The sequence below is a fragment of the Natator depressus genome, chromosome 9, assembly GCF_965152275.1.
Source record: "Natator depressus isolate rNatDep1 chromosome 9, rNatDep2.hap1, whole genome shotgun sequence".
NCBI lineage: Eukaryota > Metazoa > Chordata > Testudines > Cheloniidae > Natator > Natator depressus.
The window spans coordinates 82,597,531-82,611,808 of NC_134242.1; the positions used below are offsets into that span (position 1 = coordinate 82,597,531).

At 39.9% G+C, this 14,278-nt stretch overlaps 1 protein-coding gene across 1 annotated transcript in view; it reads right to left on the reverse strand.

Annotated features, from left to right (window-relative positions):
- The window catches only part of ALG13 (ALG13 UDP-N-acetylglucosaminyltransferase subunit), a 55,162-nt gene that overhangs the window by 30,413 nt on the left and 10,471 nt on the right, over window positions 1–14,278 (reverse strand). Inside the window, exons 5-12 of the mRNA XM_074962663.1 lie at window positions 9,203–9,343; window positions 7,706–7,789; window positions 5,538–5,588; window positions 4,313–4,359; window positions 3,040–3,112; window positions 1,932–2,013; window positions 1,500–1,680; window positions 428–503 (exon numbers count right to left, since the gene is read on the reverse strand). Of these exons, the coding sequence (XP_074818764.1) occupies window positions 428–503; window positions 1,500–1,680; window positions 1,932–2,013; window positions 3,040–3,112; window positions 4,313–4,359; window positions 5,538–5,588; window positions 7,706–7,789; window positions 9,203–9,343 (735 nt within the window). The remainder of the gene's footprint in view (window positions 1–427; window positions 504–1,499; window positions 1,681–1,931; window positions 2,014–3,039; window positions 3,113–4,312; window positions 4,360–5,537; window positions 5,589–7,705; window positions 7,790–9,202; window positions 9,344–14,278) is intronic.

The window sequence follows — 14,278 nt, forward strand, 5'->3', positions numbered from 1 at the left end:
AATGTTATCTAGAGCAGTGTTTTGAGCCAGGCCTGGTAAAATGGAACAGCACTTTTCATGTGTCTAAAATAAAATTAGATTAAATAAGATAAATTAGATGGTTTCTAGGTAAGAGTCCAGATCAGGGATTGTTTGCCAAATTTTGTTTTTAAAACCTGTAGGGTTTTTTTTAAAGCTACCTAAAGAACAAGAGTCTCAGAAATAAGCTTTTTAACATGATAAAAGGCTCAACAATTAATTTAAAAGAAGGGATAAAGAATACCAGGGCTAAAAACTAAACATGCACATGCAAGATTGAGGAAATAAAAAAAAAGGGTGTAAGTCTCCAACAGCAGCATTTAGAATAGGAAGGGCTGATTCAACCTTAATCACAGTGTCATGAACACTAATGGGAAAGAATTAAAGGATTATCCCTTAATTGCCAAACCTTTGCCTCTTCAGTGCCTGGTTTGAGTTTATCTTCAGGTGGGTTGTCAGTATCATTGCCTTCCCAGTCTTCCACTCTAAGCAATTTAAAAATAGGATTACAAAATACAATGCAAGATTTCTTGCCAGCCCTGAAATCAACAAGATCAAACTGACTGAATGACCTAATAGAAGAACCATGGCGCCACCAAGTGATAAGATGCAAGCCAGAACCTAACACTATTATAATGTAGTACAAATATGAAGTTTTGCACATGCAGCACTCACACAGAGTAAACCCTTTTCTGATTGTAAATAAAATGCTCTCTCCCCTAGCCCCTTCAATTCAGGTCTTCCACGCAGTAGCAGCCAACATTGCTTTATGTTTAAGAAAGGGTCAGCCCAGTTCCATTCTGCAAACTTAAACACTCCTTCAGTTATTCCACTCATGGGCACTATGGCGTTTTTTTTTGTTTTTGTTTTTTTTAATCTCAAGGACTCCTTAACAAGTGTGTCTAATTTAGAAGTGTTTAAGAACTGCCAGAGCCAGCAACTTAAATTGGGTCCTTTCTGGCTTGCACTTCATCACCATTAATAAGGTCAAATGTTGTCCTCTCATCTGTACAATGCCATTGGTTACTACCCCCATCAGAAACAAAAGGGCTACACAGCGGCACTGCAAATGAGGGCAGGGTTTGGTCCTAAACTTAGGGCATAGTTAACGATGTACAAGCTACAACAGAATCCAGCTCACTTTCTCAAAGCAATCTTGCTGCTGCCATACTAATAGGAATTAAAGCCAATGATTCTGATTACTCATGATTTGTTCAGTAAGAAGGTGCTATTGACAGTGCCAGTTGACTATAGCCAGTGGGAGAGGTTGCTGCTCAAACACATGTCACTTCCCAGTCCCAGGAAAAGCACGCTGCTTTTTCCACAATATGCTCAGACTCTGGCTCAGTACCAGGACATTGGAGGATGGCCACAGATGTTCCTCATGGAAGCGCAGAACACACCTAATAGGCTAGTCCCACCAACATTTTTTTTAAGTGATCAGTTACTGTTCACAGGATATTTTGTTTTTAATCCCGTACCTCCTTTCAGATGAAGTTTTGGACACTTTCTCGGGAAGGCAATCAAAGTTTGCATCCTCACTTCCAACAGAGGCACTGTTTCTGTTCTTTTTGGCCCCACTTCGAAACATCTCAACTGCAGTTCTCAGTTCCTCCTCATCCATGTCAAACACATCTTTGTACAGGATCTCGTACAAGACAGCTGGGCAAACAAAGCACAGAGAACTCAATAGTTTTGACTTGGTGCTAGACAAAGAACACCTGGAGTCTGATAGGTGACCTTAGAGTAGTGGATGTGCTTATTGTGGACTTTCATAACACACCAACTACATTAAAAATAGTTAATGAGCTTTCCACTTTCTTCTCCCTTCAGTACCCCTCTCCTCCCAAGAAAGAGGACATTTGAAGTACTTAACACTCTTCCCATTAAAAACAGTGTAAGAGTTAATTTACCCTGGCAAACAGCAGCATCTGCCTGAAATTGTTTTGTATACACAGAGTCGTAATGGCCGTTACTGGAACAACACAGCAAGATCTTGAAAAAAAAAACAAAAAGCTTTGAGGAAGAAATGAAAGAAAACCAAACATTTTCTATTTGATGTTCTCACTCGAGACTACAAATCCTTTACTTATTCTAAGGCCAGTGCTTTAACACGCTGTCCAAACAATGGGTATGCTTAGTATAAATACAAACAGAGTGTTAGAAACAGAGTTGATCCCTATAAAAGAGACTGTAGCAAGTGTACAAATAAATTTGCCTATTACCCACATGGACACTGTTTTGTCATTTCATGAACTGTTAAAGGTCAAATATGAGGGACTTTACTATGAGTCAACTACCTTATGACCAAACAACAGTCTAGAAGTTAATGCCACTCTTACGTTAGAATCCCCAAACTTCAAAATCTTATTGGCCCACTAGTATCAAACTAGAGGAAAAGCTATTTCACAAGAAAAAGCTAAATATAGAACTTTCCCTACACCTTCAATTGTGTAAAAACTTCAAGTGGGTTTAGACTATCTACTGCTTTACATAACCATGCACAACCCACAAAAATCAAGCTAATTAATTTCTATCCAGGAGGGGAAAAATACACCCCAAAAGACCCCCAAAACTTGTCTGTTCTCTTTTGGGGGAGGGAGAAGAGTGCCCTTTCTTCACCCATATATTTGTTTAATCTGCCACCTTCACTTTGCTCATTAGGCAACTCAATCCAAGTGTCTCATTCTAGCTAGTAAGATTAAAAAAAAATAGCCACAGGGAACTGTATTCAAGCACCATCACCCCAGAAAAGCTAAAGTTGATCAAATAGGAAGATTCCTCATCTGTAATATTCTAACTCCTGCAGCCAACAGGAACTGTTTCAACTGTGAAATAATTCATTTGTGGAGCATTAGCCTTGTTGAAGTTAGCTTTGGTTTTGTTTTTTAAGTGTGCAAAATGCGCAGAGACTTCAGTTTTGCTCTTGTAACTCCAGTGAAGTGAAAAGCTCATTAGAACAGAGTGAAATTAGAGCTATCTAGGAGTGGGAGGGCAGAAAATTGGCTCACATCTCCTTACCTTGTCTTCAAAGCCATTGTTTGTAGCATAGGCAGGTGGCTTTCCAGGGTACCGGTACAGAATAAAGTCTCGACTAGGCAAGGGGGGGGGGGGGAGGGAAGAGAAAAAAAAAATCGAGAATTGAAAGAGCATGCGTTTAATGCAAGTGCTTGTTATGAAGACATTTGAAGAGAATAGTTTGGAGAATCCACTGTTGGTTAATATAGAGAATGAGAGCAGAATATTTTTCTTAACAGGTGAATGCCAACATAAAATTTAAGCAATAACTAAATTCACAAAGTGGAACCATCTACTTGAAAGAAGAAATATTTGGTAAAACCTACGATGTCTGGTTTCAGATAATAAAAAGATGCATCTAATTATGTCAGGTAATTCTGATCTCAAGACAGATTGCTCTGATAGTGAGGCAATTAACCCTAAACGAAGTAGTTCCCAAAAGGGTTAGAATCTCAGTACAGGATGCCATTAGAACCTTGTAGAAATCTAATTGTTCATTTTGGACTGAAACAGGATGCAAAGTGTTTTAGTGTCTCTGCCATTAGGCTCCTAAACTGTTTGTTCAGAAGTGGCAGTATTTTTTTTTTTTTTTTAGCAAGACAGACAGTGCCTACAGCGGATTCAAATGTTAACTGAAATTATAATTTATTTTAAATGCATTTCCAGGCACACACACCGAGCAGCACTTCTCACTTCCTGAATTTTCAAGGACACCTCATATAGCAAGAAGAGTATTTTGTGTGTGTTGGCAATTAACTTTTATAGCTAGCATCAGTGCACACAATTCTACATCATTTCATACACTTCCCCGTCAGTAAGTCTTTCACTGTAAACTCTTAAAAAAAAAAAAAGTGTAATAGTTATGAAAAGTGCCAAACAGACATCACTCGAGTCTGAAGCCCTCTGAGCCAGTACTACCTGGGCAGCAGCAACGAAACCTCCAGTAGTCAGGCTTAGCTCCATCTCCATGGCCACCAGGTCTTTGTCCTCTTGTGAGACTTAATTAGGATGCCAATTCAGTACATTTCAGGATGTGGGATCCTCTTTACCTGGAATTGGTCTGCAGCCACCCATTCACATAATAAACATTGAACGGCAGTCACTCCTAAGCCAAGCTGACATCAAAACTAGATGATCATAATGGTCCCTTCTAGCCTTAAAAATCTATTAATCAAGAGATCCTGGGCCCCACAGCTAGTACCCTTAACCATTCACAGCCCATTACAAAATTAATTTTATTTTAAAATAAAAATTTTTTAAAAAGGAAGAGACTTACTTATAGATCAATGAGAGCGCGCTTATTTCCAATTGGCCAGCACTTTCCTAGGTGTATAAAATTATTTTGAGATCATGTTAGAAGGTACGAAAATAAATGTTCGTCAAATGTGTAGTGGAGCTGACCACTGAGCCTGCCATGCAGTACTTGGACTGTATACTGGCTCTCACTATACCATTAAAAGAGCTAGTCAACATTTTTCGTGATTTTTTTTTTTTAAATAAGCATTTTCTACCCAGCTCTAACTACTGGATAAAATTCTGAGCCCCTATCTTCAAAGCCCTAAAAGACTCAAACCAAGCTCTATAAAGGAGTACATCTGAATATACTGCCTCTGCAATAACTGTGCTTCATAGGGACAAGGAGAAAAAGGGTCTACTCCTCAATCCTTAAAAGTTAGTAGTAAGTGTAAAACCCCTCAGACTACCTTAAAAATATTTATGTGGGCACTGAAGAAAACCCACTGAGAGAGAGGAAGAGAGAGAATCAATGTGAAGTGATGATGTACTCCTCAAATACTTAAGTTCCATCTTTTGCAAAATTCTGATTCCTTCTGCATCTGGAAATTTGTAAAATATGAGGATTCCTGAAGAGAAAATCACTGACATAGGACAAGTATGTATTCAATTTTTGGCCCAGTAATCAGAGGCAAAGTTGTAGCTAAGCTCTACTAGCTAGACCTGTGCCAGTCTCGAATATATTTTTAAGTATTTCTTTGATAAACATACTACATTTGCTTTAGATACTCTTGTATCCTGCTCATGTTCACTAGTTAAAAATCTTCAAAGAAGCAATAAGTTAAAGTAAGAAAGCAGGGGTTTTCTTTTTTCCAAATCTGGAAAAAAATGCGAAATTTGTCAAACATTTGCTATGAATTATGCACCCAGTTTTTTAACAGCCTTTTAAAGATCCAGGCTGACAGGACCAAAGTTTGGTTCCCTCAGCTTAAATTACATTGTTGTGGTTTGACAATGCCCCTTTTTTGCCCACAAGCAAGAACCAAGGCCCTGATCCTGCCATCAGGTCCACAGAGTCCTACTGCACCCACACAAAGTCCTATTGAAATCAACAGTGCTCTGTTCAGGTGCAAGGGTCCACCTATGTTGATCTGAGAGCAGGACTGAGATACAAGTTAGCAGGGAGAACAAGAAACATTCAAACTTACATTCCAGCAAACGTCATGAGCTTTTTGGGCTCAGCCTCAGGAATATGAATCTGGCCTTACCTTTGGATCTCCCAGCCGTTCCAGATATTTTTCAAATGATCCTTCCACATACTTTAAGAAAAAAGAAAAAAAAGAGATAATTGATTTAATCAGCTGCATATCATTACTAAATCTGCTGGAAACATTTAGAGTCAGAATTTGCACTTTGTATTTAAAATGTTTAGAGGAAAACTGAAAATATTTTTCTTATTTGTATTACTCTAGTGCCTAGGAACCAAGTCATGGATCAGGACTCCATTGTGCTAGGCGATGTACAAATAGCTGATCCCTGCTCCAAGGAGCTTACAATCTAAGTATAAGACAACAGATGGATAGAGACAATTGGGGCAGGGAAGAATACAAGGAAACAATGAGATGATATTGGTCAGCATATAGGCAGTGGTTTTAGGCCAACAGCCTTCGAGTTCATAAGGCAAGTAAGTAGCCTTCCTGATCATGAATGATTTCTCCCTCTCCCCCACATTTAGGAACAATTGCATATGTATGTGCTTAGTAAAGGAGGTAACTTCTTGCTGAAAAGCTATTTTATCTATATGCACTAGATTGAACAGAAAAAAAAATCAAAGTCAGAATTATAGTAGTGTTTCCTCAAACATATTAAGAAAGGACATGGGAATGTCTTGTGTCAAACATGAGGTCTGGAAGGTCCAGATATCTCATGCACATGCAAAACTAAATGTACAATTTGGTTATATCTGGGTCTAATACTTCGGTCTGAAAATTTTAAAAATTTGCCCCACCTGCTCGCATTCTGTGCATTGCAGAAGTGACTTTTCAAGTACGTTTGTTTTTAAATTGCAGGGTAAGAATTTTAGCTATTATCAAATTTTATATCTACTCCTCTAGTTGAAAAGGGATAGCTTAAGGTTGGGAAAGGTAGATATCCTAAAATACACAAGTGCAAATACTAGCATTGCTCACCCCAGCCCTTCCTCCAGAGGCCAATATCTTAAATGCCACGTAGTTTACTGTGTCCTTCTTTTATTGGACAAGGCAAAGATCTTGGCTGCTCTGTATGGAAGTTAAAATACCACAGCAATAATTGTGAGTAGGAACTTGTGCAAGTGCCTGTCACCAAAAAGTCTTCTCTCACTATTATGCAGCATGTTCTGAGCCAACTGGATGTCTCCCTCCACCCCAATGGTAGCTGCATTTAAGTGGGGGTATGTACACAGTGTACAAAGCACTTTAATAACACTTGATGTGAAAGACTGTAGAAAACTTACAGTATTATAATACTAAAAAGTTAGTTTATTGCTTTCAATATCTATTTTGTGGATAAAACATTTAGAATTGTTCCCTTAAGATGCAGGGAAAGCCATTTGTGAATTAGAGTTCAAATAGCCAGTAGAGTATTCAGAATGCTCTTCAGAACCAGGTTGTTTCAAAGCAGTCACAGGACCTGTCTAAACTAGTAAGTTTACCTGTTGCTGACAGCCACTGATCCATCAGCAGCAACAAGTACATTTCCTAATATTCAGCAGTATTGTAACAAACCGAGGCTAGGTATATAAAGACACCACAGTTGTCAGCAGGGATTTAATTTGTGATCTTCTGAATGAAAACCACAGACCTCTACCACTTCAGTTAAAGCAGAGTCCTCACTGGGTGAAAACAGCAGGCTTCTACAGTTGTTGAAGTCATCCACTGAAAGCGTACAGTGACATTAAAGCACGCATAACACCATGGTTAAAAAGCTATGCTGTATTCCACTGTCCTTAGAGGTGCATGTTTTACTTCAAAGTGTAGTCTCCTCACACACAAGAAGTTTCAGTTTCACAAAGATAGCTTATTAATGTCTATACAGTACTATAATCAGTTACTTAAAATGAGAGATCAGATGTTTAGAATAAATGTATATTACCTTTTACAAATAAAAATGTTGTGCCATATAAATATATTTCCAAGGTTTAGAAACAAAATCTAAGGTTGACTAGAAACTAATGGACAGCATACAGACTAAGGCAAACGAGCAAGCCTTTTACCCTCGACTTCTTATCTCGCTTAGTACTAGTTTAAACCCGTGCTTGGTCAAAACTTAACAAAACAAAGTACAGGGAGATGTAGGTTTTCAGTGCAGAGATCTACATAACTGTTTATGTATAAACACCCCTATTATTTCCTAACACACAAAACTTTGCATATCATAAATACACAAGTCTACTTACAGACTCAAAGTTATGTTGGTTTTCCCTCATAAACGAAACACAAGCCTTCCTGACTTCCATATGATGAATCTGACAAGAAAACAGCTAGAAAATAAAAAAGGTGTTTTAAAGGGCACTGAAATGAAAGGTTTGCAGCTAATTTTAAATTACACTTTGCACTAAGGCTCCCTTTACATGTAGTTTACATCAGTGGTTCTCAACCAGGGGTCCAGGGACCCCTGGGGGACCGTGAGAAGGTTTCAGGGGGCTTCTCCAAGCAAGCAGAGCCAGCGTTAGATTCGCTGGGGCCCAGGGCAAAAAGCTGAAGCCCCGCTGCCTGGGACTGAAGCCCAGGGCCCTGAGCTCTACCACCTGGGGCTGAAGCCAAAGCCTGAGCAACTTAGCTTTGCGGGGGCTCTACAGCAGGGAGCCCCAGGTAAGTGCCCTGCACAGGTGGGCAGTGGAGTTTTTATATCATGTTGGGGGGGGGAGCCTCTGAAATTAAAAGGTTGAGAACCCCTGATTTACATTACAAGGTGAATATATTATAAGCATGTTACAGACCTGAACAACATATACTATAGGTAATTATAAGCACACCATTAGGTGATAGACAGTTGTAATCAACCTATAGACCTATTGGACTAACAGTCTATAGAAAGCAATTAATCGTTTAATAAAACCCTTTTATAAGTTACTCATAAAGAAAACCTCAATATAGAGCATGATCTTTTTTGGTTGCACATCTGTGCCTTACGTTATTTGCCCACGCATTTTTAAGTGGAAGAATTTGAAGATGCTAAAGGAAAATAAATGATTGTTGATTAGGTAACCACTGGTAGAATATTAGTCCAAACGAGAACCTTTAACCCAACCTTTGGTAGATGGGATAAAAGGTAAACCAGATCGGAGCCACATCTCATTTTGCAAATCTAGAGCTAACCCACGATTGTGTAAGAGACAGAACAAAACTAGGTTTCAGAGCGGTAGCCGTGTTAGTCTGAATCAGCAAAAACAACGAGGAGTCCTTGTGGCACCTTAGAGACGAATAAATTTATTTGGGCATCAGCTTTCATCTGATGAAGTGGATTTTAGCCCATGAAAGCTTATGCCCAAATAAATTTGTTTATCTCTAAGGTGCCACAAGAGCAAAACTAGAAACTTTTATCCAACTCCTGCTGCTCCAGCTTTGGGAATGGAGAGACAGATGAAGATTACTTCAAAGCCAAAAATATGTTGGCAAATGATGCCTTACCTCAACCAACCCCATTCACCCTCCAGCCCCAAAAGAAAAGAAGTCAAACCCCACTTACAAGCGCAGCTGGCTCTTTTTAGGAGAGAAGGGGCTAGAATCTGGGGGAAGGGAGAAGTGAAGTTCTCTCCCCAAAGGCATGGGTTGTATTGAACTCCAGCTAGCAGAGCTAGGATGTGGTGCGGAAAGGACCACCCAGGTCGGGCCTATGAGGGGAACAAGCCTTGAGGGGCAGCCACCCTGGGTGGGAAGGAAACTCCTTTTACCTGCTCGGAAATAGCCCGAAAGAGACAAGAGGCGTCTTTAGCGGTGAGCTTGCGGTACAGCCCCAGACTGGCCAGATACTCATCCATGGTGACCTCGCTGAGGGATTTCTGGCCGAAGTATTTCTTCCAGCCTTTCTGCATCTTCCGACCGGGGGAGGGGGGGAGGGAGGGGTAACTCCTACTTCTGCGAGGCAAGAGCCCCCGGGTCCAGCCTGAGGACTAGGAGCAGGCACCAGGCTGGTGGGAGGACAGCTGCATTGTGGCCCCGGGGGCTTTGGAGCCGTGGGGCTGGGGGGGAGGGGAGGAGGGGCTCGCTGGGGAGGCTGCAGGGGAGACGGCGGTGGGGCGGGGATGCGCTGAGTGGGGAGGGGGAGCGCCGCTGAGCGCAGCCGCCTCCCGGGCGCACGGGGCTGCGCGTGGCGTCGCTCGCTGGGAGCCCAGCTGCACGCAATGAGCCCGGGCTGCCCATGCTTCCGCGCCTCTTCTGGTGATCGGCCCTGGTCTCGTGCCTCATATAGCCAAGTGAGCCGGCCCTGGGGAATCAATCGGTGCCTGAAGCCCCAAGGAGTAAAGTGTAAAAGTTACAGAACAGGCGTCCCGAAGTGTCCGGGCCTGGGGACTGCTCCCTTCTCCTCTTCGCCGTGTGGCTGTGACAGACACAACATCCCAAGGGAGGGAGAGCAATCACAAGTGTTTAACAACCCAACTAGCCCCCCAGGGCAGGCTTAGAATCCACAGCCCCACAAAGACTCGCTGTTGATTCTGGCTGGTGGTCCTGGGTCGCCTTAAATGTGTTTCCTTATAGCTGTTTCTGCTCCAAGGGTTGTTATTAGTAGCGAGTGAAGTATTATTTTATATGCCTCTCATAGGAGATAATTTGGGACTGATTTGCATATGTGGTCTAGCTTGTCTGTTGTAATGCATCAAAATGTAATAGTTTGAAATACAGAGAAAGTTAAAAACTTTATTTCCTTAGAATGCCACTATTAGTTGCTCTAGTTTGCTTTTCACTGGTTATATTACCCTTTGTGTGTCCTTCTCCCCATCCCCCCCCCCCCTTTATATTCAGATTTGGGTGGTTTCTTAGCAGGTGCAAAGGCTTTTCTACTCCTTTTCAAAAACAGGTGCCTAATACACAGAGCTGGTGACAATTAAGTTCTAATGAACCAATGAGGCATCAGAGAGGAGAACATGAACATTTATGTGTTTTACTAGACTGCTTTAGATGTAGTGTAAGTTAGTAATACACATTTGTCTTTCTTGTTTTATATTTGTAAGCCCCAATCCTGCAAATCATTGAGCTCAGTGGGACTGTTCCCATGTAAAATTACTCATATGCAGGTTCAGAGTCCATGTGTGTATCTGTTTTTTTTCCCCTGTAAAATTGATTGTTCTTTGACTAAAAGATCAATAAAATACTGACAACAGATGCTCTCTAGTTCTTCATCCCATCCTAGGAAGAGAAGGGATTTCTTGTTAGGCTGAGTTCATATTGATTATTTAGAGTTTTTTTTCTGATGTGCTTATATATGACTATAAATAGCATGTTGCAAATTAGGGGTTAATTCCTTTGGTCCCTACTGCAGCCAAAACTGCTAAGTAGTTTCATAGGGACTCTAGGCCCAACTCCTGCACTACCTAGTTCACAAAGTGGTAAATATTAACCAAGCAGTGTTGTCTTTGCCAACTTAGAAAGTGAAAATCTCAGTGAGGAAAATTTGGGGGATTAGAAAAATTAACTTGTGCTATTGGACAGCAGATAAACTGTTTATGAAGACAGCTGTCATTTGTGTTTTTCAGGTGTTACTAAGGGGTGTAATTAGACATCAAACATGTACATGCAGAACTTTTAAAAAAATTTATTTTAGGCAAAACACTATTTAAAGGAGTGACATTTAATACCAATTGCACAATTACATGATTATTTAGTAGTAGAAACAAAATATTCTATGTGAATATTGTCAAGGCTCACAAGTCTTCCAATTAAACCTGCCCCATTTTTAAAGTATCTGCTTGACATTTACAGGACAAAATACTGGTAGAGTAGTATCGTGTAATTGATGGGTGGTATTACTAATCCCTCTCCCCTACATTTGGGGAAAAACCCTCTCAAAGCCCTCTTGCTGGCATTTTTGTCTTTCTTACTCTCTTTTTTCCATGCTCCCGTAAGTGCCCATGGCGAGAGTGCTGAAGACTTCTATTTGTTTGCAGAACAAATACTGCAGGGGCAGTGGAAGTGCAAACCTCACACCACACTAACAATGTACCTTCACCAGGTGGAACAACGTTAATCTGCATACCTATTCTATCCTTGGTCTCCCTGTTGATACTACCAATTTGAATGAGATTTTTAATATGTTCTATGAGGGCCCCTCTTCCTGTTGTGGACTAAAAAACCCCTTTGCAATAGAGACATCTCAGGAGACATCTCAGGAAGAGTGAGATTCATTCAGTTCTTCACACAATGCAGTCAACTTGTGGAACTCCTTGCCTGAGGAGGTTGTGAAGGCTAGGACTATAACAGGGTTTAAAAGAGAACTAGATAAATTCATGGAGGTTAAGTCCATTAATGGCCATTAGCCAGGATGGGTAAGGAATGGTGTCCCTAGCCTCTGTTTGTCAGAGGATGGAGATGGATGGCAGGAGAGAGATCACTTGATCTTTACCTGTTAGGTTCACTCCCTCTGGGACACCTGGCATTGGCCACTGTTGGCAGATAGGATACTGGGCTGGATGAACCTTCGATCTGACACAGTATGGCCATTCTTATTCTTATGTTCTTATTTGAAGAGAAAGGGTAGAGTAGGAACTGTAATAGTTTTGCTGACTGATGACTGTTAGATGGGCTGATTTTGCCAGCTATTCCACAGAGGCATACGGAGCTAGCCCCCTGGGAGCAGCTTGCAGGATGGAATCTTGGTTTGGTTATTTTCTTTGTAATTATTTTTGTATTATGCTTTTAATTGTTGTCACGGTCACCTGAAGCCTGGATGGGCATGCTTTTATTTTGCTGGTTTTGTTTTTCTTTAAATTAAAGTAAATAATTTCAAATAACCCTCTTTGAAACTTTTGTTTACTATTGATTTGGGCTGGATTTGAACTGGCAAAGTAAATGCACTTCCAGAGCCCACAAGCCATATGATTCCCCCTAAATGTAGAGGCCTCTGATGGTTTACTAGAAAACAGTACAAAAAGTACCAGAATACTACAACGAGAAACCAAACCAGTCCTTTTACCTAAAAAATGAAAAACATTAATATTACTGTAAAAACTTATCAAAGACTGTTCCTTTAACTAAAAATGATGAAAATGCTATGTCCTGGAATGGAAATACTAGGCTTAGAAATGGCTAGAGTGTCTGATCAATAAAAGAGAAATGGTGACTCGTACAGAGATTCATATAATAGGAAATCAGAAGGTTACAGGCGTTTAGATGATCCAGGATGAAATATGAACAGTGTCCGAGCAGTCAAAGACCTGAACAATTTTTGGGGAATAGGTACCGAAAACATTGTAAAGCACATAATTTCATTTTCTATAAAGTGTTAATAATCTGAAATCTTTTCCGTCTCCATCCCAACCTAAAGCTCAGGTCAGAGCAAGGAGGATAATATCTGAAATATTAGAATGATATACAAACAGTATTTTTCTTTTTCATGACATACGAACAATTAAGTAATAACTAGAGCTAGTCTGGAGTTTTCCAAGTGAATATTTTTCACGCAACTCTGTGGGAAAGGGTTGGTATTGACAAATTTCCCAATTTGAATTTTTTATTTTAAAAAATGTTTTGAAATTGTCAAAATGTTGTTTCAAGATTTTCAAAACAAAAAGTTTCATTTTTGTTTTGAAACAACTTTTTGTTTTGAAAATTTCTGTTAATTTATAATCTCCAAAAAGAAAGGTTAAAAAAGGTTGAAATAAAAATACAAAGTTTTGGAATTATCAAAAGGAAACATTTCATTTTACCTAATCCAAAAAAACCCAATTCAGGTTCAGTTCATAAAAATATGAGGTTTATAATTTGTCACAATTTGTGGTAAGATAAATTTCAAAATTATTAAAACTTTCATGGGATAGGAAAACCATTTTCCACCTAGCTCTAATAATAAGATAGCCTACTTCATGTGTCTACCCCTACCAGCTGGCCACAGTGACTGTACAGTCTGTTAACTTCTAACCCAGGTTTTCACTGCAGTTAACAAATCAAATTAGTCTAACTCAGATGAGAGCAGTCAAACTGTGAAATAACATTCGGATTGTAGTGATTGGATTGCCCGCTGAGTTGTGTTCACTTGAACTCTAGATTATAACCCTTGACAGGCCAGCCAAATCAAGTTAAAGAACTACCATGCTTGAGTTCATAGTTTTTGTGTATGGATGGGATTTGATCTGGGGGCAACACTCAAGTTATAACGCAGGTTAACTCTGCAGTGAAGCCAAGTCCCTAGACTAAAGGCAGCCTGCCTTAGTACAAGTGATAGATTCTTTTAGTGCTGGGTTTGATCACATCTAACAATGTTGGTGTCTGGATATGTGACCAAGAGTTTAACACAACTGTTTAGCCCTGGTTAAAATTATTTTAAAATAGAGCTTATTTTAAATTAAACCTTTTTTTAAAAAAAAAAAAAAAGTGCTGTTCTCTCTCCATAGACATTAAAGAACCAATCACACTACTTGAAATAATAGTGATTTTTCCTGGTGTGCTTGGACTAAAATTTCCATCCTCAGCTGTTGTGCACTGTGTGGTATACTAGTTGGTTATCACACTCCCACCTTCGAGGATGCTGCATTTCATTGGTGCTATGTGTGCATATGTATACATATATACTGAGCCTCTCAAAACGTTTTCTTTATTTGATATAGGTGTTCTTTCTGTTCTCAGTTGGTGGAATTATTGGCACTTTTACATTTCAACCTGCACGAACTCTGACACGGACTTGCAGCTATATAAATAAATCAAACCTGGAGTCCAAAAAATATTTAGCCTATGTCTGGAGTAGAAAAACAGGAGTTTAGGATTGACCATGACCACCTAACACATATAAGCAGACCTTGCCCTGTCTACACTAGGTG